We start from the raw sequence: 14530 nt of genomic DNA, 5'->3' as shown, positions 1-14530 counted from the left end.
TTGTACATTGCATTGCTTGCTCTTTGCACCACGTCTTGTGTAAAGTATTGAGGTCAAGTGGCTATTGCAGGTGGCAAGAAACAGTCCGAAGTCAGGTTTAAAATTCCACAAGTGAGATTTTATTGAAGCCCCCCTTGAAGAAATGTTGGCAGTTTTAAAAACACATGAATACATAAACAAAAATAAACTTGAAAATAAGTCAAATAACTACGTCTATATAATACAGCAGTTCTCTGAACACACATCTATTCAGTCACTCCAGACTCTTTGGAGTGTTCAGCCTGCTCTCCTCAAATGAACTCTCTCTGGGTTTATTTCCCCTCCCTTATCACTAGAACGCTTCACCTGAGGTGGTGAGCCTCAACTGGGAGAGCAGAGATAGACCTTGTTGCTTCCCAGGAATCAACCCACTGCCCCCCCTGCCCTGTCTAAGCAGCGACTGTCCAATTGGATAACAGACACGGTCAGGACTGCCTATGAACTGGCCAATTTGCCCCTTTCAGAAAAGCTCACTGCCCATTCTACCAGGGGCCTTGCAACTTCATGAGCTTTATTCCAGGGTGCACCTGTTAAGGACATATGCAATGAAGCAGTGTGGGCTACTCCCCAAACCTTCACTAGGTTCTACAGACTGAATGTTGTGGATCCTCAAAACCCTGTTTTTTGGAACTAGTGTTAAGGGTGGCTTCCCAGTTGACCCTTACAACACAGGCATAGCTGTGAAGTTGCCAAAACATTTTCACCCTAGCTACATGTTACTGGGGTTCTGAATGGTAACGGACAGGCCAGCCTTCAGCTTAGCCTTTTAACATTCCGGTCGTTCTGCAATCTTGCCCTTGTGACGGCTTTGGTACACTCACACATTCAGAAACGGTTACATTTCGTACTTGAAAGGGAACATTGGGCTATTATCATAAAAAAGTCAAGATTTTATTTAAAGGAAAATGTTTTAGGGTTAAATATTTTGAATGAATGTTTATAAAGAAAGCAAGAAGATTGTAACAGTATAAAAACTAATTACAGAAAGCAAATGTTTGTCAGCTGCTTGTAAACAGAATGTATTGTTTATTTCACCTTTGTATAAACAGAGTACTTTAACCAAATGAAACATTCTTTTTTTCACTTTCAGTTCGAGAGGGAAAGCGTGTGGGTGACAGCTTTGTTGAACCATCCTTTCATGATGCAACTCAAAGGGTTGACAGTGCAATCAATTCCACCCGCAGAGATTTATTTGACAAGTACGAATTAAAACCCCTGGTTTCTAGTTTTAATTTACTTCACTCATAACGTCTCAAGTAATTGGATTACTAATATGGTTATTTCATAAGGAACAAATTGAGCCGTCATGACTGGATAGTAATGACCGTCTTGTGTCCGGTGATAATTGAAGTGTGAGGGTATCATATGTTTTATTTTTCTTTATTTTTTTTTTACATATCAGTAATTATAATAACATCATTGAGCTGGGGGGCGCTGTGTTTACGGCAGCAACACATTATAATTAATTTAAATGATATTCCCCATGATATGCCTTAAATGTTAATAATATATATATATATATATATATATATATATATATATATATATATATATATATATATATATATATATATATATGTAGACACACATGCACACAGTGTGTCATTCTTTTTTTTAATGCATTATAGTCAGTGACACTCGAAACAGTGAATTATTTTACTGATTTGACACCTTTTACACAGTTACTCAGTATACATCAGCATTTGGCTGTTGTCAAGTAAACAACATTCAGAATGTTCTGGGTATGTTCTGTTATTGTTTATCTGAAGGAATACAAAGATTAAAAGGCTTCAGAAAATCAAAGAAAACTGACAAAAAAAAAAAAAAAGATGGTGCAGATGATGCCTGAATGTCTGTCTGTTTCTTGTGATAGGGTAATGCTTAGGATTTTTATACAAACTGTAGGTGTGGGGATGCATTCGAAAGGGGAGGTACTGTCAGTGAAATAAGTGTCATCATTAAAATATTATATTGCAGAATTTGCAGTTTACAGGGCTGCAAGGGTACATTTCCAATTCTACTTTTCTAGACAAAAAAGAATAGATCCCTGTAAGGGCAGCTTATATGAGTGCAAATCCCCTTCCACCCTTCACCTATTTCTACTAATATTTCATAAACCATTTAAAATGGCAACTTTTCAGTGTTCTGGAATCTCCTCAGGCAAAACCTAATGACACACAACTTTGACCTCAGACCTAAGACGGTGTCCATTAGTGGTGTCCAGTAGAAATTTCTGCTTGCAAACTGTGGTTGACCTCTGGATATATCAACAATGCAGATCTTTTTCACATTTCATATTACTTAATGTGTGTAAACCATTCAATCTTCTGTTATCTTGAGGGAGATGCTTTGATTTTGTTCACAAAAACGTCCATTTCTAGTGTATAGTGAGCTTATAACTAATAATGTTGCAGTTCTTTACACTAGTGTGGAGGATCAGGTTTTAATCCATCAGGATTTCATTTTATAATGGCAACAGATGCACTCAGATTGTACATTGTGACGACATCTAAACTAATCAGCCATCTGTGCCTCACGTTATTGAACATTTTTTATGTATTCATCTCTATATTATGTCTGAAACAAAGAAATCGTGTGGTAAGAGGGTTCCTGTTTTGAATTCATTAACATGTGATTGTAATAACATGTTCTTACCCCCTAGATGTTTCAGTTTATATTTAAAAAACTGAGTGTTAAAATGTATTTTTTAAAACTCCACAGGCGTCCTCGTACTCCCAATGACATACTGGCCCTATTCCGCTATCCCCGTGACCCTTTCACCATTGAGACAGCAAGAGCAGGAGAGATTTTTGAACAAACCCTCTTGCTGATCCAAGAACATGTGAAACAAGGGTTAACTGTAGACCTCAATGGCACAGGTATGTTTATATAAGCATAATAATACAGTCTAATAAAACAAGCACCGGTTGAGTCATAGGGTTGAATTCCAAGAATCCAGCCCAGCAGCTTAAACCTTGCCAAGAAAGTAAGTACTTATCTGATCTAGACAGTGAATCAGACATATATCTGAATGATAAAAAAGGTATTTTGTAGTTATTATGTTACACTGTAAGAAAATGGTTTCCTCTAATTCCAGGGATCAGTAACTGAAGGTATTAAGAACTGAAGCTGTTGTGTTCACATAATTATAAATCTATAATTATATATACAACACCTAATGACCATTTCTCTTATTGTCTTTTTAGAATTCCGCTACAATGACCTGGTTTCCCCACACTACCTTGACCTCATCGCCAATCTTTCAGGCTGCACTGCTCATCGACGCTTCCCAAATTGCTCAGACATCTGTTTCCATCAAAAGTACAGAACCCACGATGGCACCTGTAACAACCTTCAACATCCCATGTGGGGTTCTTCCCTGACAGCTTTTGAGAGAATCCTTAAGCCTGTCTATGAGAATGGTTTCAGCCTTCCCAGAGGGGTCGGCGAAAACAGCACGTACAATGGCCATCATCTACCAATGCCTCGTCAGGTCTCCACAGCCATGGTCGGCACTGAGGCCATAACTGCTGACGACCGCTTTACACATATGCTGATGCAGTGGGGTCAGTTCTTGGATCATGATCTGGACCAGACTGTTGCTGCTCTAAGCATGTCACGGTTCTCTGATGGACAGCCCTGCAGCTCTGTGTGTTCTAATGACCCCCCCTGTTTTCCCATCATGATCCCTGAAAATGACCCGCGTGTGCAGAATGCCAGATGTATGTTCTTTGTCCGCTCCAGCCCAGTCTGTGGTAGTGGAATGACCTCAGTTCTTATGAACTCTGTGTATGCCAGAGAACAGATTAACCATCTTACATCATATATTGATGCCTCCAATGTGTATGGAAGCAGTGAGCGTGAGTCTGAAGAGCTACGTGACTTCTCCAACCAGCGTGGCCTTTTAAAGCAAGGCATGGAAGTGTCAAGCTCTGGAAAACATCTGCTGCCATTTGCTATAGGACCACCCATTGAGTGTATGAGGGATGAGAATGAAAGCCCTATCCCATGCTTCCTCGCTGGGGATCACCGAGCCAACGAGCAGCTGGGCCTGACTGCCATGCACACTCTGTGGTTCAGGGAGCACAACCGCATTGCACGAGAGCTGATAAAACTGAATCCCCATTGGGACGGGGATACAGTATATCATGAAACCAGAAAAATTTTAGGTGCCCAAATGCAGCACATCACCTACCAGCACTGGTTACCCAAAATCTTGGGGGAGGTGGGTATGAAGCTTATGGGGGAATACAAGAGCTATGACCCAAATGTAAATGGGGGCATACTTAATGCTTTTGCTACTGCTGCTTTCAGGTTTGGACACACTCTGATAAACCCAATTCTGTACCGTTTGAATGAGACATTTGGGGAAATCCCACAGGGGCACATTCCTCTCCACAAGGCCTTCTTCTCACCCTTTAGGATTGTACAGGAAGGTGGCATAGATCCACTCCTGCGAGGTCTCTTTGGAGTAGCGGGTAAAATGAGGGTTCCTTCTCAGCTTCTGAACATGGAGTTGACGGAGAGGCTCTTTTCCATGGCCCACTCGGTGGCTCTGGACTTGGCAGCCATGAATATCCAGAGAGGCCGTGATCATGGGATCCCTCCATACAAGGACTACAGGGTCTTCTGTAACCTAACCTCTGTTGAGGACTTTGAAGACCTGAAGAATGAGATTAAAAACCCAGACATTAGAGAAAAGCTTAAAAGGTGAGTGTTTTATGACATGTTTGAAAAACAATTATGTTGATCATTTGGCCTTACATGATTAGTAAGAGGTATTTTGGTAAATCAAGTGGAAAAAGAAAGAGGAAAACAGTAAAACAACATTACACCATTAACCGCTGAACTGTTATGTTGACCATATACGCACGACCAGTACTTTTGACAAAATGATATCAGAAGAACTGTGTATGTTCATTAAACATTTTTATTTTTAATATAATTATGAGGTATTAATTCTTTGGTTTGACAGTTATCAAGTTTGCATTTCCAAATGATATATAGATCTGTTTTAATTAGGAGTTTTAATCACTAAATGATTAATCGATTAATCACACTTGTGGGCATTGTTCGATTTAATCTTGTCTACCTGAGTGCGGTATCAAAAAAACACTGAACGAAAAACAGATTTTGAAATTTGGCTGAGGGTACTTACTGGAAGGTATACCTAATATCTCACTATCTCACAATATCTCAGAATTTAACATTTGCTCATTGGTGCTCTCCTTTCACGGCAGTACTAAAAGCTTATGATATCATATAATTTTAGTCGTACATTGATTTTTATTTTTATTCAACATAATGGTATCAGAAAATGAATATTGAAAAATGTGTCTGAAAAACTGATTGGATTAGTGATTTAACTGCAGTGTATATAATTAGTGTTTGCTGTTAGGAGTGTTAAAACATAAGCTGAAGAAAGCTAAATAACTTTTAAATGTTACTTTATTATACTCAGTAATACTTAGTAAACGCAATTAATCAGTTGTTAAAAATGTGCAAACAACAGTAAATCAAATAAACAAATAGATCTTGACATTCCAAACTATCAGACACATCTTTCTGCTCCTTTTGCTTTTGAAGCAGTATAACACAACATTTTCAGCTATCCTTTCCTCCCCTTCCAATGAAACATTGAAATTAAAAACACCACAAACAGCAATTAAAAACTAAATTAAAATTTTAAATTTAACTTCCAATTACATGTCGGTAAATATTTTCAAACTGTCAGATTACATGCAAGTAAATATATGTATATCAAACATTAGCTGGCATTATGAAACAATTGCAGTAAATAATTTCAAATTGCAAATATTTATTTAACCTGGAACGAACCCATGAGATATGCATCTCATATTCAGGGGGTCCTGGCAGAAGAATGTGGCAAAAAATAACGTTATAAACCTGCTTGGAAATCAGCCATGTTAATCCCACACAACATTTCAAGAGACACATCACCTTTGATTCAAATTCTTCTGCCACTTAACTGTCCTAATTGTATAACATTTAATATCTATAAGTAACCACTAACTTAAAAAAAAAAAAAAAAAAAAAAAACTTTTACTGGTATAATGGTGAATTTCCTGCATGGGACAAAGTACCAGTAATTTAAAAGATAAATAAATAAAAACAGCGTGATGAAATTAAGCAACCAGAACTGAATCAAAGTTGACTGAAATAAATAAATACATAAATAAATAAATAAATAAAAACAATAAAGACTTCTAAATGGGCTGTGAATATCCCTCAAAACTGTCTCCAAGAAATTCATTTACATTTAATGTACTTTCCGTGAGGAAGAAAAGGTGGAGCACAATACAGCATATCAAGCTTTATAGGCCTGAGAGCTGGTATCAATCGCCTTTTGAATGACCCGCCATACAGCAGAAAAGGGAATTTAGTGAAAGACGCAGAATGTAAAATGCATTTATGTAATGTGTAGTTTAAATATGTATGCCCATGTAATTTAATAGTAAATTAGTAAGTAATATGGTAAGATAATGTATATACAGAAATGATTTAGTTCATACACATTTTAATCAATATTTATTATTTTTATGAATAAGCATGTTCATTTTTTAAAATAAAACACTTTTAAACAAATGTTGTTTACTTTTCACTGGAACTATTTTTTTGTGGGTAGTGATATTTACTGCTATTGGAAAGATTTTTCGTCAAAAGTAGACAAATCATTCAAACAGGACAAAGACGCTTAAAACAGTCATAAAAACAGAACAATTCCAGTTTACATGATTCTGGTCATAGTCAGTATTTACAGGATTTGCAACCCTGGTCAGGTTTAAACTATTTGAGTGATTTAAAAAGGTATTGCGAAGAGGCTGTTTTTATATTCAAAAGCAATGAATTATAAAGATAAGTTGCTTGATAGACAAAGGCACGTTGCCCCATGTTTGATCTGAATTTAATGATTGTTAAAAGTAGGCACATCATTTGATATTAGGCATAGGTAGAGTTACACGTGTCTTAACAGAGATGTAAGGTAACTTGGAGCATTTCCAGTGTATACCTTATAAATTTAAATCAAAACATGATTATTACCCTTCTGTTCCTCAGACTGAGCCATACTAAAGTTTCAAAGAGAGTACAGTGGTGCTGGTTGTAATCTGCATTCAGTATACATCTTCCATCACTATTATGAATGGGAACCAGTTTTGTCAGAACTCTGTAGGATGCGCTCATGTATACTGAAGCAGCATAGTCTATTAAAGGTAATATTGTTTTGGTTACCAATTGAAACAACCTTCTTGAAAAAACACTGTCTGTGTCTATATAGAAAACCTAGTTCAACTCTCCTAGTTAAACTCTCATTTGTGTACCAGGTGTTCAATATGGTATTCAAAATTTATCATTGAACCAAGCCATTAACCAAGATATTTATATGATGGAAGTAAATGTTTCCCCTTCATCCTTTTTATTTGGTTTTTATTTTATTTTGTTGCTATTTGACAGTATCTTAAAGTAACAAGCACACTTCACATTTGTGTTTTGCAGTTTGATTTATATTTTCGGGATGCACTTGAATAACTTCTGTCAGCAGTGTCCCCTTTTCCCCCAAATATGTGTGTTTAAAATGTCTTTGTTTAGGTTGTATGGTACACCCTTGAATATTGACCTTTGGCCTGCAATGATGGTGGAGGATCTTATTCCTGGAACTAGAGTGGGGCCAGCCCTGATGTGTCTACTTGTTACCCAGTTTCAGAGACTCAGGAATGGAGACAGGTGAAAATATCTTATCATAAATAGCTTCCAGTTGTAAACCTAGCCACAGAAAAACTCCCCAGTAAGTTGAGCAACTATATGACATACTGCAGGTTTGCAACATTTTTTCATCTACTGTTGGCATATTCATCTACTCCTACCTGCTGAGAATCATTTTTAAAACGATGCAGAGAAAAAATAAGAATGGCACATATAAAGCAGCATCAGTAAAATAGAATGTAACACAGTCTGTCTCAACTGAATGGAGTGTATGTCTTGATAATGTTTGGATTTTTTAGAAACGATTTTGAAATTACAGCCAGGATACAGAGCTGATACAGTTTTCCATTAAAACCTAATTTGAAGGAAATCTTGTTTCTATATGCAGAAAAAAACATGATTGACATTTTGTAATCCAATCCAAGTTAAAACCCATATGTGGACTTTTTGTTTTCGCATTCACTAGGTTATGGTATGAAAACCCAGGAGTGTTTACCCCTGCTCAGCTCACACAGCTTAAACAGGCCTCCTTAGCTCGTGTCCTGTGTGACAATGGCGATAATATCCAACAAGTCCAGCCTGATGTCTTCTTAAAAGCGGATTACCCTCAAGGATATGTGTCCTGTGAGGAGATCAGCAGGATTGATCTGAGAATGTGGCAGGATTGCTGCGATGGTAAGTAAAATAATCACAAATTTCACTGCACTTTCAAGTGTCTTTGGAGTGTGGATGATGTGAAGCAATGTTAAACTTGTGTTGCCCCATGTTTACTGTGTAAAGGTACAGTGAAATCACTTTAGCACAGTGTGACAGGACAGTGTCACTGGCAATGTTGTTTTGACTAGGAAGGGACTCAGACACAGAAGTTGCAGGTTGCAAAACGCTAATGCCCACGTTTAATAACAAATACAATGAATAAACAAAACAACAAACATTAAATAGAACAAAACAAACATCACAAGGGCCAAAACAAAAGGTCTACAAAAACACTTACAGAGGCATAAACAAACAAACGAGACGGGACAGCATGGATCACACCTTCACCTCTCACCAAGATCAACTCCTAAATCAGTACCCACTAACACCCGTGGTCACACTGTTTATACACCTGGCTGGAGCTTTAATCAAGCATTTAATAATGTATTCAATTCATGGCTCCAGCCACATTCCCAGTTTAACCCTCTCCCTGCCAATGCATTATTCATACTGCCACATTCAACTAGCAAATAAAGGAAAGGTCACCTGTGTTGACAGGTATATACTTTTCCTGATATTACTTTTACATTGCATGCTACAACAATATCTCAGAATAGTCATGAAAAGAAAATACTTTTACTTAATTTCAAAAGCAGGCGCAACGCAGAAAACACAAGTTATCATCTAGTACAGTGTAACTAATGCCTTTATTATTTTGTAGCATCAGTCAAAACTCGTATGGGTGTTTTTAAAAAAAAGGTCACCGTGGTTTAATGATGCTTCCCGCAAATTGAAATATGAGGGTCAGAAGTTAGAATGGAGATGGCGGGTAACGAAACTGCATGTTCACTATATAGGAAGGCTCTGGCATTGGCCAAATCAACTTATTACTCTAACTGAATTGAAACTAATAAAAATAATCCTACATTTCTTTTTGTCACAATTGATAAATTAATGAATGTGTTTCCAAATAGTTCCACCCTTGATGCAGGTTTTATTCCTAGCTGTAATTACTTCTTTAATCACTTTAAAAATAAAACACTACACATTAGAAATCAGATTCCACATATTCTATTAAGGAGACTTGTTGCACAATATTACCTAATAGTGCCTCTAAGGCTACTGTGGAGGTCTTTGATTACCCTTCAAGAGTTGACAGCTCTGATTCAGCACATGAGAACTATGACATGTTCTCTTGAGCCCATTCCTACAAAATTATAAAATAAAAAAAACACTCTTGGAGTTGTTATTACCCACTTTCTGTATTGTTCCCTCAGCACTTAAGGTAGCTATGGTAAAGCCCATGCTCAAGAAACACAACTTGGATCCATAATTCATTAATAACTACAGGCCCATCTCCAGTCTTCCATTCTTAGAGGTTTTAGAGAGGGTTGTTGTATTTCAAGTAGAACTTTTTTTTTAACTCTTAATGGTGTATCTGAGAAATTTCAGTCCAGATTTTGTGCTGCTCATGGTACAGAGACAGCCCTTGTCAAAGTTGTAAATGATCTACTGATAAGCTCTGACTTGGGCTTTCCATCAATTCTAATTCTAAGTGCAGCTTTTGACATCGTAGACCACTCCATCTTATTAAATCATCTGAAATACTCGTGGGACTGGGAAAAATCAGCATTGACCAAAGTTGACTGCGGTGTTCCACGAGATTCTTCTATTCTGGGTCCATTACTATTTTCATTTTATATGTTACCATTGCATGATATCATTAGGAAACATGGTGTGAACTTCCACTGCTATGTGGTTAAAACCTGGTGATACTTCTGTCAGGGTGTTATTTGCTGCTTGCCTTGCTGATATCAAGTGCTGGATGTCTCAAAACTTCCTAATATTGAATTCAGATAAAACAGAGGTTATGTTTGTAGGCTCCCATAACCAACTAAAAAATTTAAGATTGCACGAGTTTGACCCTAGCAGTCTTTTATCAAATCCTAAAACTGAAATCAAAAAAATTGGGGGGTTCTCTTTGATCCTGATTTGTCATTTGAACCTCATATTAGGGAAGTTTCTAAAGTATCCTTCTATCACTTGTGAAACATAGCCAAACTGAGACCTATTATCTTATCTGATGCTGAGAGACTAACACATGCCTTTGTTTCTTCAAGAATTGATTACTGTAACGCACTCCTCTCTACCATCCCAAAACGTGCTGTGTCCCGCCTACAGCTTGTACAGAATACTGCTGCTAGAATTTTGACTAAAACTAACAAAATGAGCATATCACCCCTGGTGTAGCCTCTTTGCACTGGCTCCCTGTTCAATATAGAATTGATTTTAGAATCTTATTATTGACCTATAAAGCCTTGAATGGAGCAGCACCTAGCTATTTGCAGGAACTACTGACCCAAATCGCACTCTTAGATCACAGGAAGTGGGCCTGCTCGTTGTTCCCAGGGTCAATAAAATCAATACGGGAGGGAGGGCTTTTTCTTTTAGAGCCCCTAAACTATGGAATGCTCTACCTCCATGTGTTAGGGAAGCTGGGTCTGTGGGTAGTTAAATCTAAACTTAACATATATTTTTGTAAAATGGAATTTTTATCTTAGCGGTTTTAAATCAACATAATTGCTAGCTTTTAATGTTTATTTTATTATTATTTGTATATTTTGTATTTTTATGTATTTATGTACAGTGCCTTGTGATACTTCGGTATGAAAGGTGCTATATAAATGAAATAAATAAATACATAAAATAATAGTATGCTATTTAATATGTGTACCCACCCAAGAGCTCATTACTCACAGTACGTCACTGTGTTTGTCTGTGGCTCATGTTTGTTACTAATTTCTTTGTTACGTCTGATCTCTTTTCTTTGTTTTTCAGCTCTATGTTTAAATATCTTCTGTGGATTCTCTGCGTGTTTCAATTGTTTGCCTGTTCACTGTACAAGTATTTCACTTTTGTTTGTCTGATTTTTCATGTTTAAACTGTCCATTCAGGTCTTTTCACTAGTATTCATGGTCTTCGCACTGCATTCTCTATGCTGAACCAGCAGTACCAAAGAGTATACAGAGAAGCTGTTCAGTACAGGGACCGAGGCAAGTTGGTTACAGCCAGTCAGAATCATTCTTTTTCTGTATTCCTCCAATTTACATGTGTGTATGTAAATATAAAAAAATGAAAGGAGATGGAGATTTTAAGCTCAGTAAAAGTTAATTAACCAGAGGTTGACTTTATGTTTGTAGTCAGCGCTTAGTTATTGTCACTGCTGTTGTTCATTGTATGTTTGGTTTGCTCCTGTATTTTAATACCTCAGTTTGGCAGCTATGTTTTTTATTTATGTTTTAATGAACACATTTCTTTGGTAATGTTAATTGTGGCTATGGCCTATGCTTCAGTTATATTGCTTTAAGGTGAACACATTATGTCAGCAAGTCAAAAAGTATATCATCATCATTGATATTTGAATTTGATACATTGCAGAGCCAAAATACATTAGACACAGTCTGAGATTTTTAAGGAAATGCATGGCTTTATTATTGCATGGCTTCTGTACCTGTGTTATCCAGCACTATATAAAGATTTTATACAAAAAAAAAAAAAAAAAATCACCACCATGATTAAAAGCAGTTCTGGTGCATGTTGAATGTCATGATGGATTAAATGCATTGTTATGTGCTGCTACTTTCAGGCTTGTGGTTGCGTCTGCACCAGCTGCGCCAACGTCTGTTTCGTCTTGCCAGGCTGGTGGCGTACCTCAGGCCGAGGGTAACAAAACCTCTTGTTCGAGGCGAGTTTAAATAGTGATGGGACGGTGATTTGAAGTATACAGTTAGTCTTCCTATTCATGTTAAATAATACAGTTACCCACGAGGCTTTGTCATACATAAAGCAACATTTTAATGTTTTAGTTTTAGTTTTTTACAAATGATTTTGGTCACTATAATTGTATTCATTATATTTCAATTATCATCAGTCCTCCACCTCGCTCCCACCTTCCTCTCTCAAAGGGTGTCGTCCCCTGCCCCCCTCTCCGTTGAGATGCGCTCTAATTCACCTCTGTTTTTGCAACAAAGGACTAGAAGGTCCCGTCCTTTGAAAAGAGATGTTCCTAAAGGAGAGTTTCGCTCCCTCTTCACCCCTCCCTCCCCCCCCATCCCTTATCCACCCTCCCCCTCCCCCTGCCCCCCCGCCCCAAATTCACATAACCGAAACAGAAATAACAAGACCAACAAAAAAACAGGGCCGACAAGAGCGAACAGGGGAGGATCGTAATCCTGCTAAGGTTTTTTCCAAAGAGCAGATTTAAGGATTGTAGGATGGCTATATTAAGATATTTCTCTGTTTTGTATTATAGTAAACCAATTTCTTTAAACATAAAGTATTTGTTTGTCCAGATGTGTATGTGCTAAACCTTTCTGTTTGTCTTTATTCTTGTTTCTGTGTGTCATTTTCATAAATATCTCTGTTGCAGCTTGAACAAGATTCATGCGTTTGCTTAAGTCAATGATATTCATCAGTGTAATGGGAGATACTTGCATCGAATCCCATCACTTCCTAATTGTTATGATAATACCAGCACATACAATCTAAAACATGATGAAACAGTGGCCCAAAATGTTTATCTGCTTGATTTGGTATAGGTGGTTGATGCAATTTAGGTTATTCCCCTGTATCAATCTACTAGTTTGTATAGGCATTGCTGTATGCTATTACTGTATAATTAAAACATGTTGTGTGTGTGTGTGTGTGTGTGTGTGTGTGTTTATATATATATATATATATATATATATATATATATATTTTTTTTTTTTTACAGAAAGGTAAATGCTTTGTGAATTCTTAAAGTAGAGGTAGTCAATGATTTAAACTCTATTGTTTACCTCTCATTAACAGATAAACAGTCTCAAATATTATTGCTTACTGAAGGTTTTAGCTTTGGTAAAGTGAGAACTGCATTGTCACTGTTCCAGCTGCTAGTTTTGCAGATAATATCCCACCCTCAATGCTTTTGCACACACTATGAGTGCTGGACAAACTTACTAACTTACACACATTGCTAGGCCACTTAGGACCTGCTCCTAATATCAAATTGGGAAACCGTTTGCCCAGTTCACAGCCTTGACACAAAGTGACATACAGCTATGGCCAAACGTTATGCATCATCCTATAGAATTTACAAATGTTGCTTCATAAAGTTGAATGAAACCTGCTGAATAATGCTATGTTAATATATTGAATTACATATCACTTTGTAGTTATTATGTCTTAATCCTAAAAGGTGATGCAAAACTTTTGGCTTTAGCTGTAGACTGCACAAGGTGTTGGAAAGAGTCTTGAGGAATATAAATCCATTCAGTCATTACTATTTCAGGCAATTGGTGCAGAGAGGTAGGCAGAGGTTATGATGTTTGCATCATTCAAGTTAATCCCAAACATGTTCAATTGGATTGACATACAGGGATTGAGGTGGCCATGGAAGATATCATACAGTCTCTTTCATGTTCCTCAAGCCATTGGTGAGAAGCATAGAGAATGGCTGTGAATTTTTTTGTTTGAGGGGAAACAGCTTGTGAGACTGATTTATAAAAAAGCTAAAGTAACTTCTAGAAAACAAAAAGATCTGTAAACAGCACAGGGCTTTTTGAGACTGCTGCCATGCTTAGAGGAAAGAAAATGGGTTTAAATCATTTGTTACCTTTTTAACAAGCAGTATTTTAATTGTTTTGTTTAGAAGAAGTAGCTGTTGAATAGGTTATCATGCTTTTGTACCACTTTGTTCTCAGATTGTAGATCCCGGGGACAGTTCAGTGCACTGTCCCAACACTTCCACAGCAAACGCTCTGCAGACCACAGCCATCCTCTGGAAAAACAACAGGGAGGTGTATGGGAAAATAAAAAGCAAAAAAGGTATTCACAGCATTGTAAAACTGACTTACAAATGTTGAGTCATTCTAAGTCAAGTCAGACAGTGGCCCCAACATCACAGAATCTTATGAAAATATCCCCAAAACATTGTGTCTAATTCCAGCTACTTGGGAATGTATTACCACCAAAGTGTAAGGGGAAAACAGTTGGGTAACACTTAAGTAATGGCCACACATTCATAATGAGTACA

At 37.2% G+C, this 14530-nt stretch overlaps 1 protein-coding gene across 1 annotated transcript in view; it reads left to right on the top strand.

The window, feature by feature from the left end:
• The window catches only part of LOC121313430 (peroxidasin homolog), a 108176-nt gene that overhangs the window by 89094 nt on the left and 4552 nt on the right, over window positions 1-14530 (top strand). Inside the window, exons 15-20 of the mRNA XM_041245955.1 lie at window positions 1130-1238; window positions 2761-2918; window positions 3246-4749; window positions 7648-7782; window positions 8228-8436; window positions 14199-14322. Of these exons, the coding sequence (XP_041101889.1) occupies window positions 1130-1238; window positions 2761-2918; window positions 3246-4749; window positions 7648-7782; window positions 8228-8436; window positions 14199-14322 (2239 nt within the window). The remainder of the gene's footprint in view (window positions 1-1129; window positions 1239-2760; window positions 2919-3245; window positions 4750-7647; window positions 7783-8227; window positions 8437-14198; window positions 14323-14530) is intronic.

The sequence above is a fragment of the Polyodon spathula genome, chromosome 3 (assembly GCF_017654505.1).
Source record: "Polyodon spathula isolate WHYD16114869_AA chromosome 3, ASM1765450v1, whole genome shotgun sequence".
NCBI lineage: Eukaryota > Metazoa > Chordata > Actinopteri > Acipenseriformes > Polyodontidae > Polyodon > Polyodon spathula.
The sequence above is the reverse complement of the archived record's forward strand: the minus strand, read 5'-3'. Positions and strand labels throughout refer to the sequence as shown.